Source organism: Xiphophorus hellerii, chromosome 17, assembly GCF_003331165.1.
Source record: "Xiphophorus hellerii strain 12219 chromosome 17, Xiphophorus_hellerii-4.1, whole genome shotgun sequence".
Classification (NCBI taxonomy): Eukaryota; Metazoa; Chordata; class Actinopteri; order Cyprinodontiformes; family Poeciliidae; genus Xiphophorus; species Xiphophorus hellerii.
Window position 1 is genome coordinate 15,291,105 of NC_045688.1, and position 20,989 is coordinate 15,312,093.

The 20,989-nt window shown below is 41.7% G+C and overlaps 1 protein-coding gene across 8 annotated transcripts in view; it reads right to left on the minus strand.

Annotated features, from left to right (window-relative positions):
* sox5 (SRY-box transcription factor 5) overlaps positions 1–20,989 on the minus strand; it is a 102,967-nt gene that overhangs the window by 10,643 nt on the left and 71,335 nt on the right. For 4 of the 8 annotated variants that reach the window (XM_032589330.1, XM_032589328.1, XM_032589325.1 and 1 more), the window contains 3 exons: positions 12,534–12,698; positions 5,421–5,619; positions 1,654–1,829 (listed from right to left, as the gene is read on the minus strand). In XM_032589330.1, the coding sequence (XP_032445221.1) occupies positions 1,654–1,829; positions 5,421–5,619; positions 12,534–12,698 (540 nt within the window). The remainder of the gene's footprint in view (positions 1–1,653; positions 1,830–5,420; positions 5,620–12,533; positions 12,699–20,989) is intronic. The other 4 variants (XM_032589327.1, XM_032589332.1, XM_032589331.1 and 1 more) reach the window with 4 other exon arrangements.

Genomic DNA, 20,989 nt, shown 5'->3' on the forward strand with positions numbered 1-20,989 from the left:
TTAAGCCCCAGTACAGTACATGGGAAAAGTGGATTGATTGGCTGACATGAGAGCAGAGACACAAAGTAGTGACAAAACTAATCCTCTGAGTGTCAGGGACGCCGCCGCTGTATCCCGACACACAAAGCCCAGAGCGGAGGAGGAACAGGAGGAGCAGAGCTGCAGAACATCACAAAGAACCAACACTGTTTCATAAAGTCTTTACAAATCTGCAACTTTATAACAGAAACATCTGTTTGTCTTTCTTAAATGATTTCTTGTCCTTTAAAACTCTTAGCTATTTACCACAATGCCGAGCAATTTGATAATATTTAATGCAGTCAAATCTGCTCCATATTTCCTCTTTGATCATACGAGCAAACAGTTTTAAATGTCATTATTTATAAGAAACATTTAAAGCATTTACATAAAATTTAGTGGTTTTAAAAAGTCCAAAGAATCAAATCTTCTACTTTAAAATTGCCCGAAAGATGCTTTCCCACATTTTCACACCGACATTCTCTGAAAGATTTGTTGCTGAAAAGTTTAAATTAAATCTCAGCTGACATTTATTTTGATTGAAAATAAGAGTTTCAAATAGTTTTGACGCTACAGTTATAAAGTCGGCTGCAGTGTAAATAGTCTGTCCAATTAAACAGCCACTGTCAAAATTTATGTTACTCCATAAAGAGCAGGACGGAGAAAAAACTATATTTGCAACTTGCAAAAAATACTATTTAGTTTAGTAGTTTGTTTTATATATATTAGTGTTAATTAATGATCCTGAATGCAATATTTATCAGCAATATCAACATGAATACAGAAAAGCAGCAGGAGGAATAAGTCCTGCTTTGACACTCCAGCTGATTCCAAATATGTTGAACAAATACTCAGAGTTTATCTGAGCCGCTGAGGAGCCGACGCAGTCATTTCACATTACTGTCTCCTTGACACTCCGCTGTGCCACACGCACACACACACACACACACCCACCCCCACACACACGTACACACTCAGAGCCCTACAGTGTGCCTCACAGACGCAGTCATTAACCTCCACGCTGCCTCCGGTTTTTACCTTATCTGGCCACGTTTAGCTGTGCGAGGGCATTGTGTGCCGATTTACCTCCTACATGCCGCGGCGGGGACGGCACGTGGAACGACAAATTACCGCACGCCGACAATGAAGACGGTCACGGCCTGCGATGACTTCAGAGGGCTCGGGGTAGATCTGTTGCAGTTTTTTTTTTTTCCTTTTTTAACGCGCTGAATTCAGAGGCTGAGATAAAAGGCGGCGATTTGTATTCGTTTTTGCCGAGCTCCAGCTGACTGAGTGTAAATCATTTGTTGTGGGGGGGAAAAAAATCCCGACACAATTAGTACTTCACCTGAGGTGGGAGCTGAGAAGATTTTTCTGATGTATTTATATACACTGTGTATTTCTGTAAGCCGTTACATGTCTAGGAAATGCCCACTAACTATAATTTCAATTTTTAATTTGTGAGGCTGTATAAATTGTTTAGAGTTCATTTAAAATAATTAAAATTGTGCTTTAAACAAACTTTAAAATAATAGAGGAGACAACACATAGTTGCTTTTGCCAAATTTCATGCCTCAACGGCTGGGTAGATTTTAAAATCTTTGTGCGCTGGAAGGAAAATCAAAAGAACCTGACCTTGTCGGAGCGGCCGTTGTTGAGGCTGAGGTTGCTGACGGAGGCCATCTTGGCGTCCAGGGCCTGCTGCTCCCCCTTCAGCTGCTCCTTCATCTGCCGGGCCTCGGCGAAGGCCTTGCTCACCGCCTCGTGGTCGTTCAGGTAGGCTGTCGACGACAACGAAGACAACAAGTCTGCTGAGACGCAGACAGGAGGGACAATCTGTTAGCCATCCTGTTCAGCGTCTTTATTTTTCATAAGCACAAATGCAGATTGAGTATTAACAGCAAAAAATATATGTATATAGAGAACAGCCTTTTTAAAAATTATTATTATTGGATAAACACTCCAAAGTGTTTACTTTGAAGGTTCTCATCTGGAACAAATCTTCTGAACCATAAGGTAAAGGCATTAACATACAGTTGATGAGGGGAGGTTGCCAGGGTGTGTGTGTGTATTTTTTTATGTATCTAACTGAAAACACTCAAAGCGACTGACCACTTTGCAGCCGAGTGGAGCATGTGAGTCAGAGTTTGCCCCCAGCAATCTCATCCCCTTCAACAGAACGCTGTAAGCAGCGTTACAGTCAGCAGAGGCACCTCTTATTATTCTGCATGTGTGAGAATGTGAGGCGGCGCTATCTCTGCTCCCCATCGGTCCGGTTAGTTCTTAACAAAGAGCCGCTGCTGCTTTATGAGGCCTTTATCTGCGCTAATCCGCGCCGCTAATGCCATCTCGGACCAGATTATCAACTTCAGATTGGTAATGACAGAGCCGTGAACTCTTTCAGAAGTCATAACCGGAAAATCTGGACGGGAGTGGAGCCCGACAAAAAAAAGAAAAAAGAAAAAGAGAGGGTGCGGGATCAGAGGCAGGACAGAGGAGTGAGAACAGAGATGAGGAGGTGGAGGAGGGGGGCAGGCGGGGTGACAGAATTGGGTGGCAGTCAATTTTAATCTGCAGTCAAAAGAAGAGGCGGCGGGGGGGTTGATAGAAATTCCTGCGCACACGATTGTGTGATTGCTTCAACTGACAGAAATGACAACCATCCAGACCCGACGAGTGAATGTGACCCAAATAAAAGGAGGGAAAGGTTGGAGGGGATGTCTACTGCTCTCTCGCTGCAATAACACAAGTTCTGTTTTTTTTTTCTCTTCTCTGCAGATGCATGAGGTACGTTTATAAGGAAACGTTGGAGTTGGGGGACTGCAGTTGTTCACGGTGCAGACTGAGACAAATGTGTGACGGTGGTGGAAATTACAGGCGCCTACATCGCTCAGTCTGGTTAGAGAAAGATGGACGGATGGAAAGAGAGAAACATTCCTCCAGGTGGAAAGGTCTTCACAAACCAAAACACTTATATCTGGGATCATATTTAGGTTTACTGAATCCTGAAAAGTGTTGCAACAAAGCAAAAGCATCTGCTTGGGTTAAGTTGAAAAGCATTAAAGTTTTAAGCAGATATCTTAACGTGATATTTAGCTTAATTACAATAGGTCCTCAACTTTTTAATGATTGTTTTAAATTTAGAATAAGAAATTTATATTTTCTGGGAGTAAGAGCAAGAAAAGATCAACATGGTTTAAAGAGATGTAAAACTAATAGTTTTAAACCTACAGTTAGCATGCTAGGAGCAGATAGCCTGACTAATTAATCACCAATTATCAGTTAGTGTTGCTCTGTGAAGACCAGAACAAAAGAAAAATTTGTGCAATTAGAAAGTTTTGCTAAATTTGTTATTAAAGTTTGTGCAAATGAGGTACCAAGATCGCAACTCTAGAAATCTATAAACTTCTAAATCTATACATTTTGATCTACATTTTATTTCAACTTTGTTCAGTGTTAAAATGTGGATATTGTTTACTTACAGTTTTCCACCAGCTATATGTATATATAAACAAACACACATCAGGGTTAAAAAGCTCTGATCTTATTATAAGACGTATGCGGTCTGAAAAAGAACTTGATGAAAAACTAAATGTGTTCTGCACTCAGAAGGGTTTAATCAGGTTTCATTCTGATTCCAGTTTGAATATAAATAACCCCAAAAGGCCGTCCTAATCTGCGACCCCCCTCCTCTCTCTCCCTCAAACAGATTGCAAATCAAAACGACCACCTCTGGACCCCGCTCCAATTTGTCCGTCCGCCCTGAACTTGTAAAACGGATCCTAATACGATGAGCCGGAACGCGGCGCGGCGCTCCTGACCGCCTGGAACTCAGCGGCAACAGATGGAACAATGAGCTCCTGCGTATCAGGGATCTGGCCTCCGCCGCGCAAGTAATTCAGCCAGGATCACACACAAACTTAAAACACTGTAATCCATTTTTCTGAACAAAAAACATCTGGGACCGAAAATCCACTAATCTGATATTAAATCCGCCGATTTGTTGAAAAACAGTGAGATTAGCCAGAATGTCAGGAAGAAAAAAAAAAAAAAACGGACTTAACTGCATTTGAGGAGGAGGATGGATTGTGTGTGTGAGGCTTTGTGTGAGTTTGAGTGTGTGTGCTGGTATTGTATAGTTAATGCTGGGTGTTTGCGCTGTCCTGGCTCATGTAAGAGGCTTGTCTAATCTCATTGGTGATACCTTCTGTCTGTCATGCACTCCTCTCTTTATTATTCCCCCACTTCATTGCTCTGGAAAAAAAAGGAAACACTAATCCTCATCTCTCTCTCTCCCGTTCCCTCCCTTCTCCTCACTCCTATGTCTCTCTCTGTCTCTTTCAGTCACTAATAAACACATAACAATGAAGCCGCCCTGCAGGCAAATAGCAGCACGGAGGAACAACACAAACACTAATTATAGCCTGTTACATATGTGTAATATTTGAACTATCAGTGCTGCATGAAAAATGGATTAGGAGTAAAAAAAATAGTGATTCATTTATGTCATTTTTTCTTTATGTGTGCATGTGGTTAGGAAGGATTATGGTGCTGTCATCACAGTACTGCTAGAAAAAACACTGTTCTTGTTGTTATAGAAACGCTGCAGACACTTTGTCTTAAAAACTTTGAGATTTCCACTTATGGAAATGTATCTTTCTGGTAAAAATGTTTGCAGCTTAAGAAACGGAGCTTGTACATCTACAGTTTGTTTAGAGATGGACTGGTAAGTTTTGATTGGTCAAAAAGCCTCACTTAATAGTGTTGAAGTTGTTACTGATGGAAGTAGACTCACAGCTAGATACTTTTAATGTCAGTAAACAGTTAAAAAGTAACTGTGTTCCTTATTATCCCTAAAATAAAATCTGGTACCAGTGACAATATGCCCAACCCATAAGTGCCGATCAATTTAGTCTAATTCTACTCTTTCTGCTCTGAGCTTTACTATTTATTTTACATATTTAGAATTCCTAATTCCACTTTCTGAACTATTTGAAAGAAGATTTGTTGCATTTTGTTTTTAGTTTGACCAACATAGTCAACCTATTGCTTTTGTCAGTTTAAGTTTCTTTATTTATTTTACACTGGCTGTTATTCTCCTAATTTCACTGATTGAACAAATTAAAGCTGTTTTTGCATATTTGAACAAAGCTTGTAAAGTTATTGATCAATTTAAGTGTACTTAAATTGTACTGATGCAGAGTTATAAAATAAATTTGTATATAAACACACAACAGTTTTCTGTATCAGATCGGTATCAGCCAACTAAACCTCATATCGATGTTGGTATGGGAAGTGAAAAAAAAGGATTGGTGGTTCCCCACTTCCACTTTCAGCCCCTTACTAGTGTGTCTTTACTCTCTAGTGCTCTGCTGCTGGACAGGCTAGTTAAATGTACTTACCTATTGAGCTGACTCTGGTGGACGGCGCTCCAATGCTGGAGGGCACGGCGCTGTGCTTCACGGAGCCGGCGGGACCCAGCTTGGTGGTGGCGGCAGCGGCAGCGGGAACCTGTGGGGAAGTTGGGGGGGAGTTGGGTGACTTGCTCTCGGATGCCTTAGGCTTGGCCGACAGGTTCAGTGGCTGTGCACCCTCACTGTCCTGCAAAAACCAAAACAGCACAGGTTCGCCCACCGTGACCACCGTAAGGTAATTTGGAAGCGGGGAGGCGAGGGGGACGCCCTCGCGTCTCCCATGACCAAGACCACGTGCCGATTTAGCCGAACCACCATGCACAGCAGTCCGAGGATGAGGTGACGGGGTGCATGCCACTGCCTGTCTTCACACAACGACACACACACACACAGACCTTTGGGTGCAAAAAAACCCCCCACTGACATTCACATGCAAAACAACGGGCCATCTATAACAGCGACGCATGCACACTCCACATGCAAGCTGCAGGAACATGCAGTACAGTTCTGCTTCTTGAAGAGCCTCACATCCAAACAATATGGCAAGCAACAACTAAATATACGGTGAGGAGGAACACTGTGGCGCCGTGTATAAATATACAGGACGCCTCCCGTCTTTCACAGAGAATAACGCAGCATTTAAAGGTGTGAGAGCGCAAAGATGCAGCGACGTCTCAACGCATCAAACAGCGAGCGGAGCAGAGGACAGTCTGTCACTTCAAATCGCTCCTGGTCCGTTAGAGAGCAGAGACCTCAGAGAACGTCCCAGTGTGTGGAGGAAGGCAACCGCTTATGCCTCAAACACACACACGCACACCCCCCCACACACACACACTGAAAAGAGTTATTTTACTTAGAAAGGTTGGTGACTTGCAAAGGTTTTCACACCTGTCGAACTTTTCCACATTGTGTCGCATTACAAGCACCTCGACGGCGTACTGGGGCCATGGTAGACAGGAGGGGGAAAAAGGAGAACATTTTTGAGTTCCAAAAGCTGAAAATGTTCAACTTTTGAAACTCAAAAATGTTCTTTGTTTTTCTAGAAAATTTCTGAGATAAATCCCAAAATTTCAGAGTTTTTTTATTCCATCTACAGTGACCCTAATAAGCCATCATACAGCCACAAACTGTATTATCTGATTGAACGGTTGAGTGGAAAGAAAGTCTTTCTCAAACATCTGAAAAGGGTACAGTACTACTTTAGCCACGACAGGCCAGCAAATTAACCAATCAGAGAAACAGCCAAGAGGCCCATGGCAACTATGGAGCCACACGGGGAAGGCAGCATCATGCTGTGGGGTTATCCCTCAGCTGAAGACCTGAATGTGATGTGAAGATGGCTGTTTACAAATGCTCTCTATCAAACAGTGACACAGATGTCTGTTGTTTAATACCCCAGATTATATACAATTACAGAAAAAAGTTATTTGAAATATTGAGCATGGGGCAATTAAGAGATATACACACTCCACTTAAGAAGGGAGGAAAAAATGAAAAGTTTTCACTATATTTACAACTAACATCTTAACAGTTATACATTGCAAATGAAATTAATCAAAGTTTGTATTTTTGCGACAGAAAAATATGGAAAATTTCAAAGGACAGAAAAAGTTGAACGTTGTCTGGTGAGCTGTCATGGCAACGTAACCCCTGCTGGCAACCTAATCCAATCAGGAGCAGCGTAGATGAATCACATGACGGGAAGGAAGGAATTAGATCAGAGACGGAGCAGATGCACACACACACACACACACGCACACACACACCACCCAGTGTAATTAAAACTCCACAATTAAAAGCCCGATGCCAAACGAGACGGTGATGCAGGCAGGTCAGGCCAGACTGCAGTCGTGTGAAAATACAGTTCTGGTTATTGAAATGTTATTTAACAGAATTGGGGATAACTTTCAGGTGTGGCTCTATTTAAAGCTTAACGGGAGATAATAGAGACATTATTTGTATTTTCTGGTCATTAGTCTAATTGCAGCTTAGGCAGTATAGAAACCAGAATATAGTGGGATTCAAAAAGAAAGAAAAAGTATTGTGTGTGTTGTATATTCACTCATTAAGGCCGACTTTTCCTGATTCCCTCTCCTTGAGTCACACTAAGCCTTATGAGCCCCTCACAACTCAATTAAGCCCTTCCAATTAAGCCCCTACGACGTGTATGTGCCATCCTCTGTGTGTTGGCGTGTGCGTGTGTGTGTGCGACGAGTCCTAACCGGATTGTCCTTCATTAGGGAGGTCTTTCTAAATAGACGGAGGACCCCCAAAGATGCCTTCAGAAAGACAATGGGCCGGAGAAGAAGAGGAGAGAGGAAAAAAAAGAGGAAAACTGAGCGGGAGCTCCTCAATCCTGACCCATATTACGGCGGGCTTTGGCTGCGAACGCGTTTGAATATTTATTACAAATAGATAATGCCTCTGCTGCTCGTACAGTGGATGGGGGAGTTTCCTCTCCGCGCCAAGCCAAATCCTGTGGTGGGAAGGTGGCCAACCTGCATTATGCCAGTGTGGAGGAATTAGTTTAGAGAGTGGAGCTGAGACGTTGGACAGACTTGTGTGTGTGTGTGAGATATTGTTCGACAAGCTCTAAAGTGTGTGTGTGTGTTTGCATGAGGACTCTAAAGGTTTTGGAATCTTGAATTAATACAATTGTTTTTGTGTCTCTCTTGGCGGAGGAAACAGTCTCCAGCTTTGAGACAGAAAACATGCAGAGTGACAGCGAGAGCCAGAGGGACACGGAGATGGAGAGGAAGCAGAAGGGGAGAGATAATGTGTGTGTGTGTGTGTGTGGGCTGCTTCTGCGGATGCCGACATGTGCGAGTGACATCAGTGTTCTGCATCTTATTGCAGGAGCTGACGGTTCAATTAAAGCGACATGTGCTGTGCCACCACCGTTTATCCCTATCTGCTCTGCATGACGGCGTGTGTGGGGTGTGTGTTGGGGTGTGTGTGTGTGGAGGTGAGCTGTAGTGACTGTTCTATTAACTTTAATATCATTAATCCATCCATTATCTTACATGCTTATCCCTACTGGGTGCTGGTGCCTATCTCCAGTGGTCACCCTAGACAGGTCAACATATCAAACTTTAACAGGTTGAAGTCAATTTTAGGTCAGCGATGCAGAATTGCATCAGTCTCCAACATTTAAGGTGCCTTGCAGAAGTTATACATTATGAACTTTTTCACATTGTCAGGATACAACTACACGAGGCATGCTCTTTAATCTAGTAAAAACTGGCCCTCCATATTACCTACTGTGAAACATCACGCTGTGGGGAAGCTGGTCTAGGATTAATACAACCTGCTGCAAAAGACTTGGATAGAGATTCAATTTGGACAACTAAACATACAGCCAGAGTTTAGTTTGAATGGCCCAGTTAAAGTTCAGACTTAAATCCAGTTAAGGATCTGTGGCAAAACCTGAAATCTAGCTGAGCTTGGGTTACTTTGTAATGAAGAATGGGCAAAAATCACTCATAGTCATGATTTAGAAAACCAAGGTGTGATTGCAGTAAAACGGCTGGTTATTGATTGAAGGGGCGCAACACAAATGGACAGAATCCCATTAAAAATATTTCTGCAAAGTATTGCATACAGTCATTTAACAAATACTGGAAAAACATGTTGGCACAAATCTATGGTAGAGAAGTTCCGACTCTAGTTTGACAGATTTAATTTTTTTTTTGCGTCGTTTGAGTTTATGTAATAAGCAAGATAATATTGTTGAAGCTAATTTTAGTCTTATAATATGTCATAAATAAAACAGATTTAAAACAAACAATACAGATTTTTTGCCACAACTTAGAATTACTTCCATCTATTCAGAAACATTTGAGAAGTTAAATCAAATTAAATCTGGAATCAGCAGCAGTCTAGTGGCTTCCTGTTGAGCATTAAATGGATTTTAAAATATTTCTGAACTCTGTTCCACTTTGTCTTAGAGCCCTTTAGTTGTGTTAGCAGTTTGTTTTAGATATACACGATTCCAGACTGCTGCAGATAAAACTCTGTTTGTATCAATTAACGCTTTTTGAAAACACGTCAAAATTTGCCTTTTTAACTGCTTTTCATGTTGGCATTTTAAAGAATGCACCATATATTTAGTATTTTTACAGATTTCAAGATTTCCCCTAGACTATTATAAGCCTGGTGGGGTACCAGGCTTTACTTTACTTAGCATTGCTTATTTATTTAAATATTTTTTAAAATAAATAAATATATATTTTTAAATGTTTGCATTTTTTAAGAGTTTATAGTTGGTGTTTCAGATATTAATCTACCAATCTTCCAATAACACATAATTATCAAGTGATATTTTCAAATTTCCTGTCAACTTTAAACATTTTTTAGCTCAAAAACACGGCGGGCCGCTGGATGAATGACTGTTTTAACCTTGGATTTAATATTGTTTTTATTATATTTTCATTATATATTTTTCTGTTTGATAAAGAAAAATTAAGATACCTTTAATTTTAAGATATTAAAGATGTTGTTTTTAACATCTTAAATCTTCTTAAACAATATTAAAACACCAGAAAATCCTCTCAATATAGTTGGATTGTATTGAAACAATAAGCTATTACCAACCATCACACTCATGTACGTGTGTGATTGTGCTGCATGTCGGCTAAAGCGCTACATATGGCGCATCATTTTGCCCTCCATTGTGTGTGTGTGTGTGCGTGTGTGTATGCATGCCTGCCTGCATCTCCACATCCACTCTTGCGTATAAGAAAGCTTTATGCAGTCTGCAGTGATTTAAGCACAGAGGGTGTATGTGTGTGTGTGTAGTGCTCCACACCTGTGTGTGTGTGTGTCTGTGTCTCACCCGAGGGTAAAGCACTTAAGCGGTGTGTGCCTGAGTCCAAACAGCTGTGAGCAGAGCCAGCCACTGAGTTTCTAAATGACTGGAGCCCTGACATAGAGCCCGCATGGGGAGGACACCTATGAAATATACATGTCACTTGACTGAAGACATGGTGACAAAGAGGAAAAGTTTTTGAGGAAGCATTGAGGAGGTCAGTCTAAGCCAAAAAAAAAAAGGTGAATGTCTTTAAAATTGGTCTAAAACGTTGGTAAATAGGCTGTCAGGGTCCAGTCTGGTCAGCTCACCAGCCGGCCATTACAACTCCCTGGTCTTCCTCCACCACAGGCCATGACTTTCACTGCCAGCCTGACTCTATATATATGGTAATAAGTGTGTGTGTGACAGCGGGGTATGATGGTTGTGTGTGTGTGTGTGTGTGTGTGATGGAGATGTAGGGAGTGCGTCAGCAGTCGAGGCTGCAGGGAACAAAGTCGGAAATCAATTTGCTGAGAAAGGAAACAATGGGAACATTGATCAGGAATCTGGAAACTGGAGAGGAAAAAGTAGAAAAAGACGAGCTAAACTTTCTTGTACGAACGTCCTTGTGCGTGTTTGCCTGACTGACCAGAGGTCATGCGAGCACCAGGGAGCGTGTTTGTGCGATTGTGCAGGAGGCCGACCAGATATTCATAGGATTCCACCTGGATGGACACGAGGCTTCACTCTCATCACACCCATCAGGCAGTCAGCCAAGAAAACGACACAAACTCCAACAGATCCCCCCAAATGGACCGCGATGGGACACCAGCTGGGGGTTCTGGGATGAAGTTACTCTATTTGATTTGTAGACATGAAGTGACTGAGAATCGTCGGGGAGCAAGTTTATCTGAGGAAAACTCAGAAAAAGAAGGAAGGACCTTCACTGTTTACACAAAGTCAATGGAGAATTCATTGTGACCACAAACAAAAAGTTGGTTGTTAATCTCAAAAAACGTACATTTTGAAAATTACTTTTGGTAAGACATATTTTAATCGTACATTATAGGAATGAATCCTGATTTTAGTTACTTTTAATGTTCGTTTGGGACTAGAAAGTTGTTTTTGAAGATGCAAACGAGAGCAAAGGCAGTCATGTATCCAACTACAGCTGACACTTTATGTCCCAGGTTTAACACATGAAAGCATATTTCATGTGCCTTTAGGTGTTCTTTTGTACAATTACCTTTATTTAAAATTAAATTAATTAGTCCATGTTGCTAGACTGCAAAAATACAAAATCTTACTAAGTATTTTTGGTCTAGTTTCTAGTGCAAATATCTTGGTACGCTTGAAATACAACTAAACTCATTTACAAGTAACTTTTCAACAACATGTAAGAGCTTCTTTTAATTAAATAATCCCTTGATATTAATAAAAAAAGAACAAGTTCAGCTGTCAGATTGTTTTACTTATGGGAAAAATGTTGTTATAAGTGAAATAATCCGTCAGTCGAACTGGTACTTTTTCATCAATATTAAGGAATTATTAACTTAAAACAAGCTCCTATATGTTGCTGAAAAGTTACTAGTAAGATAATTTTGTCTTATTTCAACTGTACTAAGTATTTCCACTAGACACTAAACCAAAAATACTTGGTAAGATTTTGTGTTTTTGCAGTGCTAATGTATATCATTTTCATCCATCTTCCTTTCAGCCTTAAAATTTAAAATTAGGGCCTTAAAATGCCTCAAGCTCAGCTAAAATAAGTATGTTGACCTTTAATAATGATACCAGGTCTTAAAGTTTGTCTTGACGGGACTATTTCATCTTGTATGTTCTTTCTCTTTTTTTTTCTCGCACAACTCTTCTGTCAGGCAAAAGTTTGAGTCGCACACAGAGATATCTTTATTGTGAGGCTACCGCTAACTAGCTACTAATACACCCAAGCTAATTAACTAGCTTTTTTTGCATTTATTTTTGCCACTTGCTTGGACAAAGTTTGTACATTTCTGTGGAGGCGCAGGTCTTAAATTCCATTCATAATGGTCTTAAAAGGTCTTAAATGTGAGTTACTTTAACTATTATCTGAAAAGGAAGCATCTTCATAGCATGGGGGGTTACTGTGTGTTCAGGCTGAGGTGCAGCGATACACTCAGCTCTGCCCTAAGTTATATAACATATAGAAATACATGACATGTAATCTTGCAGATGGGTTCTTGCTGTTGTGTGTTGAGTACAGTAACATGCACATCCACAAGCGCAAACACAAGGCCTTTTGAGTTTTGTTTAGTTTTTTTACCCCATCTTACCTTGTTTTTGTTTGAAGGTGGGGAGCTGCGGTTCTTGTCGCCCTGTGGATGTGAGTTGGTGGGTGGGGAGTGAGCGCCCAGGTTGGCTTGGGGCGCGAGGCTGCCACCGTGCTGCTTCGTCCCCGGGGAGACCTGCATGGCCGCCAGCTGAGCTGCGTACAACTGCTGCCAGGTCAGAGAGGCGGGCGGGTTTGAAGGAGTGGACAGTAAGAAGAAAGGAAGAGGAGCGAGGTTACAGGAGGGGGAGGAAAGAAAAGGATGACATGAATAAATGAATACTTAAGAGCACACACACACACAAAAAAGGAAGAAGGCAACTAAAAAGCTCCAGAAGAGGAGGCCATTAGTGGCCCGGCCTCTGTTTGTGTGACAGAGGGACATTTCTACTGTCACCCCCCTCAAATCCCTCCCTCAACCCATGGGAGAAGCGCTAACAGCCTCTCTGACAGGCCTAGAGATGGGCATGTCCCCTCCAGGTGCATCGTGGGAGAAAGGCAAACATTCTGGCTATCGAGGTCATGCCGGAGAGCCCGGCTCTGGCACAAGGTGGGGAAAAAAAATTATGATGATACAGAGAAAAGAGAGAAATGTGTCTCTTAGCTTAGTTACAATAAGAGCTGCAATGTAGTTCAATAAAGATAAATTAATTGAATAAACTGTTGTGGAGGAAACAAAAACGCAGCTTTCCGAGTCTTATTTTTTTGTATTTAATTAGTTTCTAATTAATTTAAGGCATTATGCTGCAGGATGCTGTGTTGGTAAATTCACTTGTTTTGTTTTTTTCCCTTGAGGCAACACACACACACACACACACACACACACTAAAATGATCACAACTTGGAAAAAGCTTCAGTGTTCCTTTCTGTCTCAATCAAACCCGTCCTGCAAAGCTCAGCTGCTTTCATGTCTTCTAATACAAATCTCCCAGACGCCGTGTCGTCTTGCGTTCCTCCGAATTGTTATTCCTCCCTCTGAGGAGCAACAGAATGCTTAGTTTAGAGAGAAGTCACTGATGTGTTTTTGTTTTTTTTGAATAGTTATAATTGTTATTTATTTCTTGTGGAATAATTTTCTGGATGAAGATCACCGTTTTTCTTTTTCTGAGTTTAACTTCCGTCCTTCTGTTGGTGCTTGGCTGCCGGCCACCGGCGTCAAACAAAGGCTGGTTTATGCAAATGGACAAGGAAGAGATGCTGTCACCGCTATTTTCTTCTCTTCATCATGCTTTTCTGTCTGCTTGTACCTCTTTCTGTATCGCTGCTGACAGCCATGTTACCTCCTGCTCTCCTCTGCTATCTCAAATAAAGAGATTAATCTCTGGAAAGAAACAAAGGCATACTTTCAGGGAGGAATCTACGTCCATCACAAGTGGCTGCAATAATAAATACTCCAGTAGTACAACAGAAACACGTTTTCTTTTACAATTGCCTCCCTTTTCTATTCCTCTTGCTGAATTTCTACTTTAGTTTTTTTTTTTTTTTTTTTTTTTAAAGAAAGGATACCAGTCATTCCAGCGAAATCAATTATTTACTGAAGGAAGAATCACATCTCTGGTTAGCCCTGACGAATACCTTGAAACTTTGCACTTGAAAACTACTGAATTGTGAAACTGAGTTTATGCCAAAAGAAAAAAGTTTCTTCACATTTGTGTGTGTAGTTTTTAAATGATTCAGACGTTTTTTTTAAAAAAGAATTTCCAGGGCGTGCCGTGGTGGCGGAGGGGTTAGCGCGACCCACATTCAGGCAAACGTAGCCTCGACGCGGCTGTCGCGGGTTCGACTCCCGGACCCGACGACGCTTACCGCATGTCTTCCCCCCTCTCTTTCCCCCTTTCCTGTCAGCCTACTTTGAAAAAAAGGGACACTAGAGCCCACAAAAAGACCCCTTGCGGGGCGATAAAAAAAAAAAAAAAAAAAAAAAAAAAAAAAAAAAAAAAAAAGAATTTCCTGAAAAGTTTACAACATATATCTCAACATCATCTGTTTTTGCTGTAACGTATTGCTAAGGGTGTCTTGATGCAACTTTTTCACTTTCGATACGATACACATATCACATATTTGAGAATTGTCTGATACCGATAGAGACCCGCTACGATATCTGCGCGAGTCACAGATACTTTTAGAACTTATTTTGTTCTGTACAAGGTTAGAAAAGGCTTGATAGAGTGACAAACAGTGATCAATTATAGCAGGGGTCTCAAACTCGCAGCCCGCGGGCCAACTGCGGCCCTTGGGATGATAGTTTGTGGCCCCCGCCTTAATATGAAAGTTTAATGTTAGTGCGGCCCGCGAGTTTGATATAATTGGCACTTTTCAGTGGTGTGTGCGGAGCTGAACGAACTTACCAATCACGGTGGAGTATATTGCTCTCGGGGGCGGGACATCGGCCGGGCCTATTTGCATTTTCTATTTGTCATTATTTGCATGCGGTACATGCGCAATTTCCGCGGCCGCTCCCGCTTCACGTGCTTCAGCATCCAGTCTAGACCGGAAGTTGCTGATCAGTGTAACGTAATTAAGGTTAGGCGCTGCAACGCTTGGGTTGTGTTTAAGGGAGGAGAGGAGGCGGCAGATTCGTCAGGACGGTCAAAAACTCACAACCACACTGGTACTGGGAATTCCACAGTGTTGTCCTTTAATAAATACGCTCTTCAACAACCTTACAAAGTCCGGTTGAACGGCTGCTATATTATCAGACATGAAAATTGAGCAGCGTCCAAACAACCCGTAACATTACTAAAACGTTAGGGAGCTAATATGTCCGTCTAGCACGTTTCTCCCACGCTCTCTACAGAGAAGCCGTGGCGCATACTTCTGACATCATTAGCAATACTAGAGTATCTTAAAGAGACACTACACAATTACTGCTGTTACAGCGCCTGACTACGGCCAAATATGGTAATAGGCGATCAGAAAGGTTCGGCTGAGGAGACCGTGTGTGTGAATGCGGCCCAGCCTCACCCAGACTCTACCTCTAACTCTAAATTGAGTTTGAGACCCCTGAACTATAGGTATAATAACAACTGACCCATTTATTATTAACCAGTGGCTCTACTTGTTAATAATAAATAAATATTTGAAATTTAGGATTAATTCTTGTAATTTATTCAGTCTGAGGAGGTTTTCACACCTGATAGTCCAGTAGACTCAGTTTGATGCAGGTCCAAAGTTGCAACATTTGTTCCAGCTGGAGTGGTTCACCTTCCCACTGCCAAATGAACCAAACTAATTAAAAAACCTATCAACCAGTTGCCTGTGGTGGTGCTGCACCAAGAACTACTGAAGGAAACTACATGAAAACTTCCGAAGAAGACATGAGCGCAACTTTCTTCTTCACAAAATGTAAACAAAAATGAGGTAGGTCAAGATTTCAAAGGTTGTGGGATTTGTGTTTGGCAAGAGATCATGAGCCATTTCTCTGGTTAATGCTAGACTCATGCATTTGTTTGGTTGTATTTACCCAGAATGCCCTGCGCTATGGTCCACTTCTGACTTTTGAAGTGGTCTCCGGTCCACTTGCATTCACACATGCATTCAAACCGCACCAGAGTTCACTTTAACCAAGCCGAGTCCAGAGTTTGCTCTTTTGGTCCGCATCCGCAACAGAGTTCAGTTGTGCATTCACACCTCCCCAAATGAACCGGAGCTTGATTAAAGCAGACCCAACAGGACTGGTTGGAATGCACACTTAAATTACTCCACGTGTTTATTTCTCGGTGTCTTTACCAAGGTAGCATGTACATTATAAGGTGCTGTGTTTTGTAAGCCAGCAGATCCGTCATGAATCACTGGATGTGGAGGCCAGCTAGCTGAGATCTGATCAGCTACTTGCTCCCTCATTTCTCTTCAATTAGCTGCACTGTAGCTCCTGGAAAAGAGGTGGAGGAGAGGTGGTGGGTGGGAGGGTGGAGGTGCAACCAAGCATGAACTCCCCTCACCACTAGCCAAACTCCTCCAGCCTGTGCACCACAGGCGGGTGTGTATGAATTTGTGCATCTTCGTGTGTGTGTGTGTGTGTTTTCTGCCATATTCGGACCAGTGGTTCAAAGGCCTCTTTATTTGTGGACTGAATCGAGTTCCATTACAAGGCCAGGCCCGCGTCACTCAAAGGCTGCTCAATGGGCCGGCGAGAAATGACACACACGCACCCGTTTCACTGCACACATGTACACACGCATGGTGCAGAGGGCAGCGGCACTGCGAAGCGTGCCCAGAGCGTCGCCACGACGACATGCATGTCAACAAACAGGAAGTGACAGCGCAAAGCCCCCTGGGGTGACTGGAGGAGTGAACACACACACACACAGACACACAAACAAAGAGTGAGAGGGGGAGAAAATTCAATCGAGGTTTGCTGGATGAGACCAAGAAATTTAAAATGTCACTCTCTGGCCAGGCATACTGCTGCGCTTTCTGTGTGTGTGTGTGTGTGTGTGTGTGTATGTCCATTAAGACTTGCTTCTCGCTCCTTCTGTCCTTAATCCCCTAATGTGAGTCCAGCAACATCTGCATATGTCTGTGTAAGCTCGTGGTAACATGTTTAGTGGTCAGTGAGTGCTTCTTGTCCTCGCTGACACACTGTGTGTGTGTGTGTGTGTGTGTAGCATGTACTGCTGGAGCCCTACTGATGGACAATGTGAGGCTATTGGAGATCCCAAACTCAAGACATAGGGTGACTGTTTGGTATTAGCGCTATTGACTCTGTGCAGTGTGTATCTTGTTGCAGTCAGTGTGTGTGTGTGTGTGTGTGTATTTGAGTCATTGTCAATAATCTGCAGCTTTAGAGAGATTACAAACTCACTTGATCCTCACTGAGCTAGCTAGCAATGCGTATTGTTTACATGGACACAAGGGGAGTTTGTATGGAACTGAATGGATTGTCCTCCACCACTGTGCATTTCTTCCAGTGATGATGAAATGTTCTGGTACTTTAAGAGACAACAAAGTCAGCATTTATAGACTTCAAGTAGCAATAAAACAAACAAAAAATGATAATTTTTAAAATAACTCTCAATTTCTTTTTAAAGCTTAGACACAGTGTTTTTAAAAAAATAGGAATTCAACATTTTAGATTTTTTTAAAAGATTTGTTCACCAGCTTTATCAGCCAGATTATTGCCAATTTAAAACAAATTTTAAGTCTTGCAACAGATTCTTGGATGAATTTAGGTCCTTACTTTGATTAGGCCGTTCTAACTCAAGATTACAACTTCATGGAGCTCTAGCTGCATGTTTAGAGTCAATCCTCTGCCACAGTCTCGAGCCTTTACTTGCATCCATCTTTCCATCCTGTCCATACCTGAGCTGTGGATATCCGTAGCTCCTCTACAGTTGCCATAGAAACGTTAACTTGCTTCAAACTTCTCCATAGCTTTATCCTCGACCTGTCTGCTGTTTTCCGCTGCCTTCATGGTATTGTTTGTTCACTAAATAAGAAGCTCAAAGGCTTTTTGTTCACACATAATACAACGAAAGAATTAAGTTGTGTTAAGAGTTTGATTTGGTATCAAAGTTGTGATAGAAAACTTAAAAATCTGTCCACAAAAACAGACCCTTGCTAGCATACCAGCTATCTGTACAACCTTGATTGATTCCTTCACTTATCCCAGCTTAGCACAAATATTTCTTGGAATCAATTATCACCTCCGGTAGGAGAGATACCAACACAGACAGAATTCCCATGTCCAGGAAAACTGCTTTGCTGTTACTCCGCTTCTTCCCAGATAAGGTTTTTGTACAGAGACAAGCTACTCCATTGATTTCTCCTCTACCTCCTCTCATCTGTTCCTCCTTTTTCTTCCCCCTCCTCCTCTATCTGTCTACCCGTTGTTCGTCCATCTATGTCTCCGGAGTACAGTGCGATAATCCAGGACAATATGTTCCAACATCTGCCTCTCCATATGATGCCTGACCCACGCTGTTGACCCTCTTTATAACACACATACACACACACATTTTCTTCCTCTCACACATCCACCTACTTCCTTCTCCACCCTTTTTTTTTATCAGTTCCTCCCTCCATCTGATCCTCTGGATGTTCATCCTTTACGGCATTTTATCAACATTCCCCCAGTCTGTCTTTCGCCATTTGTTTGATGTGAATGATAACTGTATCAATGTATGAAGGGTCAATAGGGAGTCAGATTAATATGCTCTAATGCACAATGTCCCACTCATCTCTCAGATTAAGATGCTAAATGCCAACCTTACACACTCCAAAGCCTCCATTGCCTTAAAAACCTTCTGTAGAGGATTCTGTGTTAAGCCACTATTGACTGGAAGAGCTAGTCTGCACATTTCTATGGAGGCTGTTAGAAAAGAAGATGACAGAAAGAGCATTAAATCCCAGAGATTAAAACATTTTCTCTAAGAAATGCACTTATCACGGGGCTTTTGAGAGATCTCCTCTTAGTTGTCTTTTATCCCGTGTATACACTTGCTATGGAGTGTCATCGGGTCAAAAGCCATGTTTCTAAGCATGACTCCTCGCCTCTTATCTAGAGTATGCATCAGTTCACTTGAGAGCAACATTATGGAAATAACAATAAAACAGGCAGCAGCTGTTTGTGAAGAGAGCCACAGCCATCTATGAAAAGTTGTTCATACAATGTGGTTTTTTTCCATGCCAGTTCATCTGCTAGATTTTTCCACCTCCACTGGTGTAATAAACCTAAATGTAGACAAAGTAGAAGGGATTTGCAATATGGACTTAAAGTTTTATTATTATATTTTGTGGTACTATTGTGATAGCGATAAATGTGACGATTTATTTTAGGTAACTGTACGGTTGTGACTGTGTCACTGTAATTACAGCCCCACCAACACAAAACTGCTCTTGACAAACATTCCCATTTGTTTTAGGCTGCTTTATGACACCAGTTGCATATACAGAAGTGTCGATACTCATTGAACAAATGGTGGAAAAATAAGAGAGAGAATACAGACAATTTCTGGAAATTTTAAACAACAATTGGAATTTACTTTTTTTAAAATTGGAAAAAATAAATTATCACGATAAATGATAAACAATACTATAAATGGTCACCCCTACAAAGTAGTCTTTACCATGGTTTAAAAAATGTTTTCTAAAATTCTGCAGTAGAAATCCGTACTTCATTACCTAGCAGCATTTTTACCGTCAGCAAATATTTGTTGGAGGAAAAAAAAAATACAGACAGATAGCATAATTAAAATGGAGATTTAAATAACAATTTACATAATTCGTCTAAGTAAGTGGCCCTGCAGCCTCTTAAACAACAACATATCTTTATAGTTTCCAAGCACATACAGCAAACATTCAGTTGGGTGCAACTCTGCTGTAGGCAACATCTATGTTGATCTTCAACGTCTGCCCTACTGACTTATAGATCATGACTTGTGACTCGGAGATCATTTACAGTTTTGTTTCAGAAAGATATCCAACGGATGAGAGTGAGAAGTCTAAGGTTTGCCCTGTCTGGCCTGATGGAAATAAAAGGAAACTTTGAAATGTTTTGGTCTTAAAAGGTTAACACTGCTTGCTTAGTGGCCCTTATTTGCTTTTTATCTATTTTTCTCCCTTCCTAACATAAAGGTTAATTAAGAATTAGCAGAAATGGAAACAGTTGGCAGCCCTTTGTTGTCGACAGCAGGGTGCTTCCAACTGCTTCAGATCTTATATTGTGTCAGTAGGGGTCTAGGATGCCCTTCAATAGTGCGATTACACCAGCTTCATATTGCCTTCACATTAGTGTTAGCATTGTGGTGACAGTACTCAAATCATTGTAGCAATTAGAATATTAGCATATGTAATCACTATGTCTCTGCATGCTAACCAGGCACTTTTAGCTTGTTTTTGTCGGTGCCTTTGTGACGCAGTGTGTCAGATGTGTGTGTGTGTGTGTGTGTGTCTCCTCTCTCTGCGGAAGCACTAAGGTTATCGCCGCGTCTCGTCTCGGCAACAGAAACACCTCCTTATCAAATGAGGGCGCCATGACAGCCCCGAAGGAAATCCATCCACGCTGAGACATCTGCACTCGTGTTAGCCTGGGCAAATCTGTTCCTCTCTGACGAAGCCTTAATCTCATCAGGCGACTCTGTCAGTGTGAGGACAAAATCTGTTACTGAGATGATTTGTTTTTCTACTAGTTGTGTGTTTTTTAACCTCTCAAAACTCGTAGAAAAAACCCCCAAAACAAACTAAGGTGGACAAAGCTGTTGAGCTGATTTTAAGCGAACACATGGACAGCTAGGTTGAAGCGCAGACAGAGAACATTATTCTCCAGCTACACACACATACACACACGCGAGTAATAATGAAATCAGTGTTGACAGCGGGGCCTGTTCTCCATGATAGAGTTACACAGCTATTGCGTTCTCCCTGTAGTGTCTAGCATATGGGGCGGCACGTTTGGCTGACAGGTGCAAATGTATTACGCGCGCACTGTGTCTAACCCCTTAACCCGTATTCTCCCGTCAT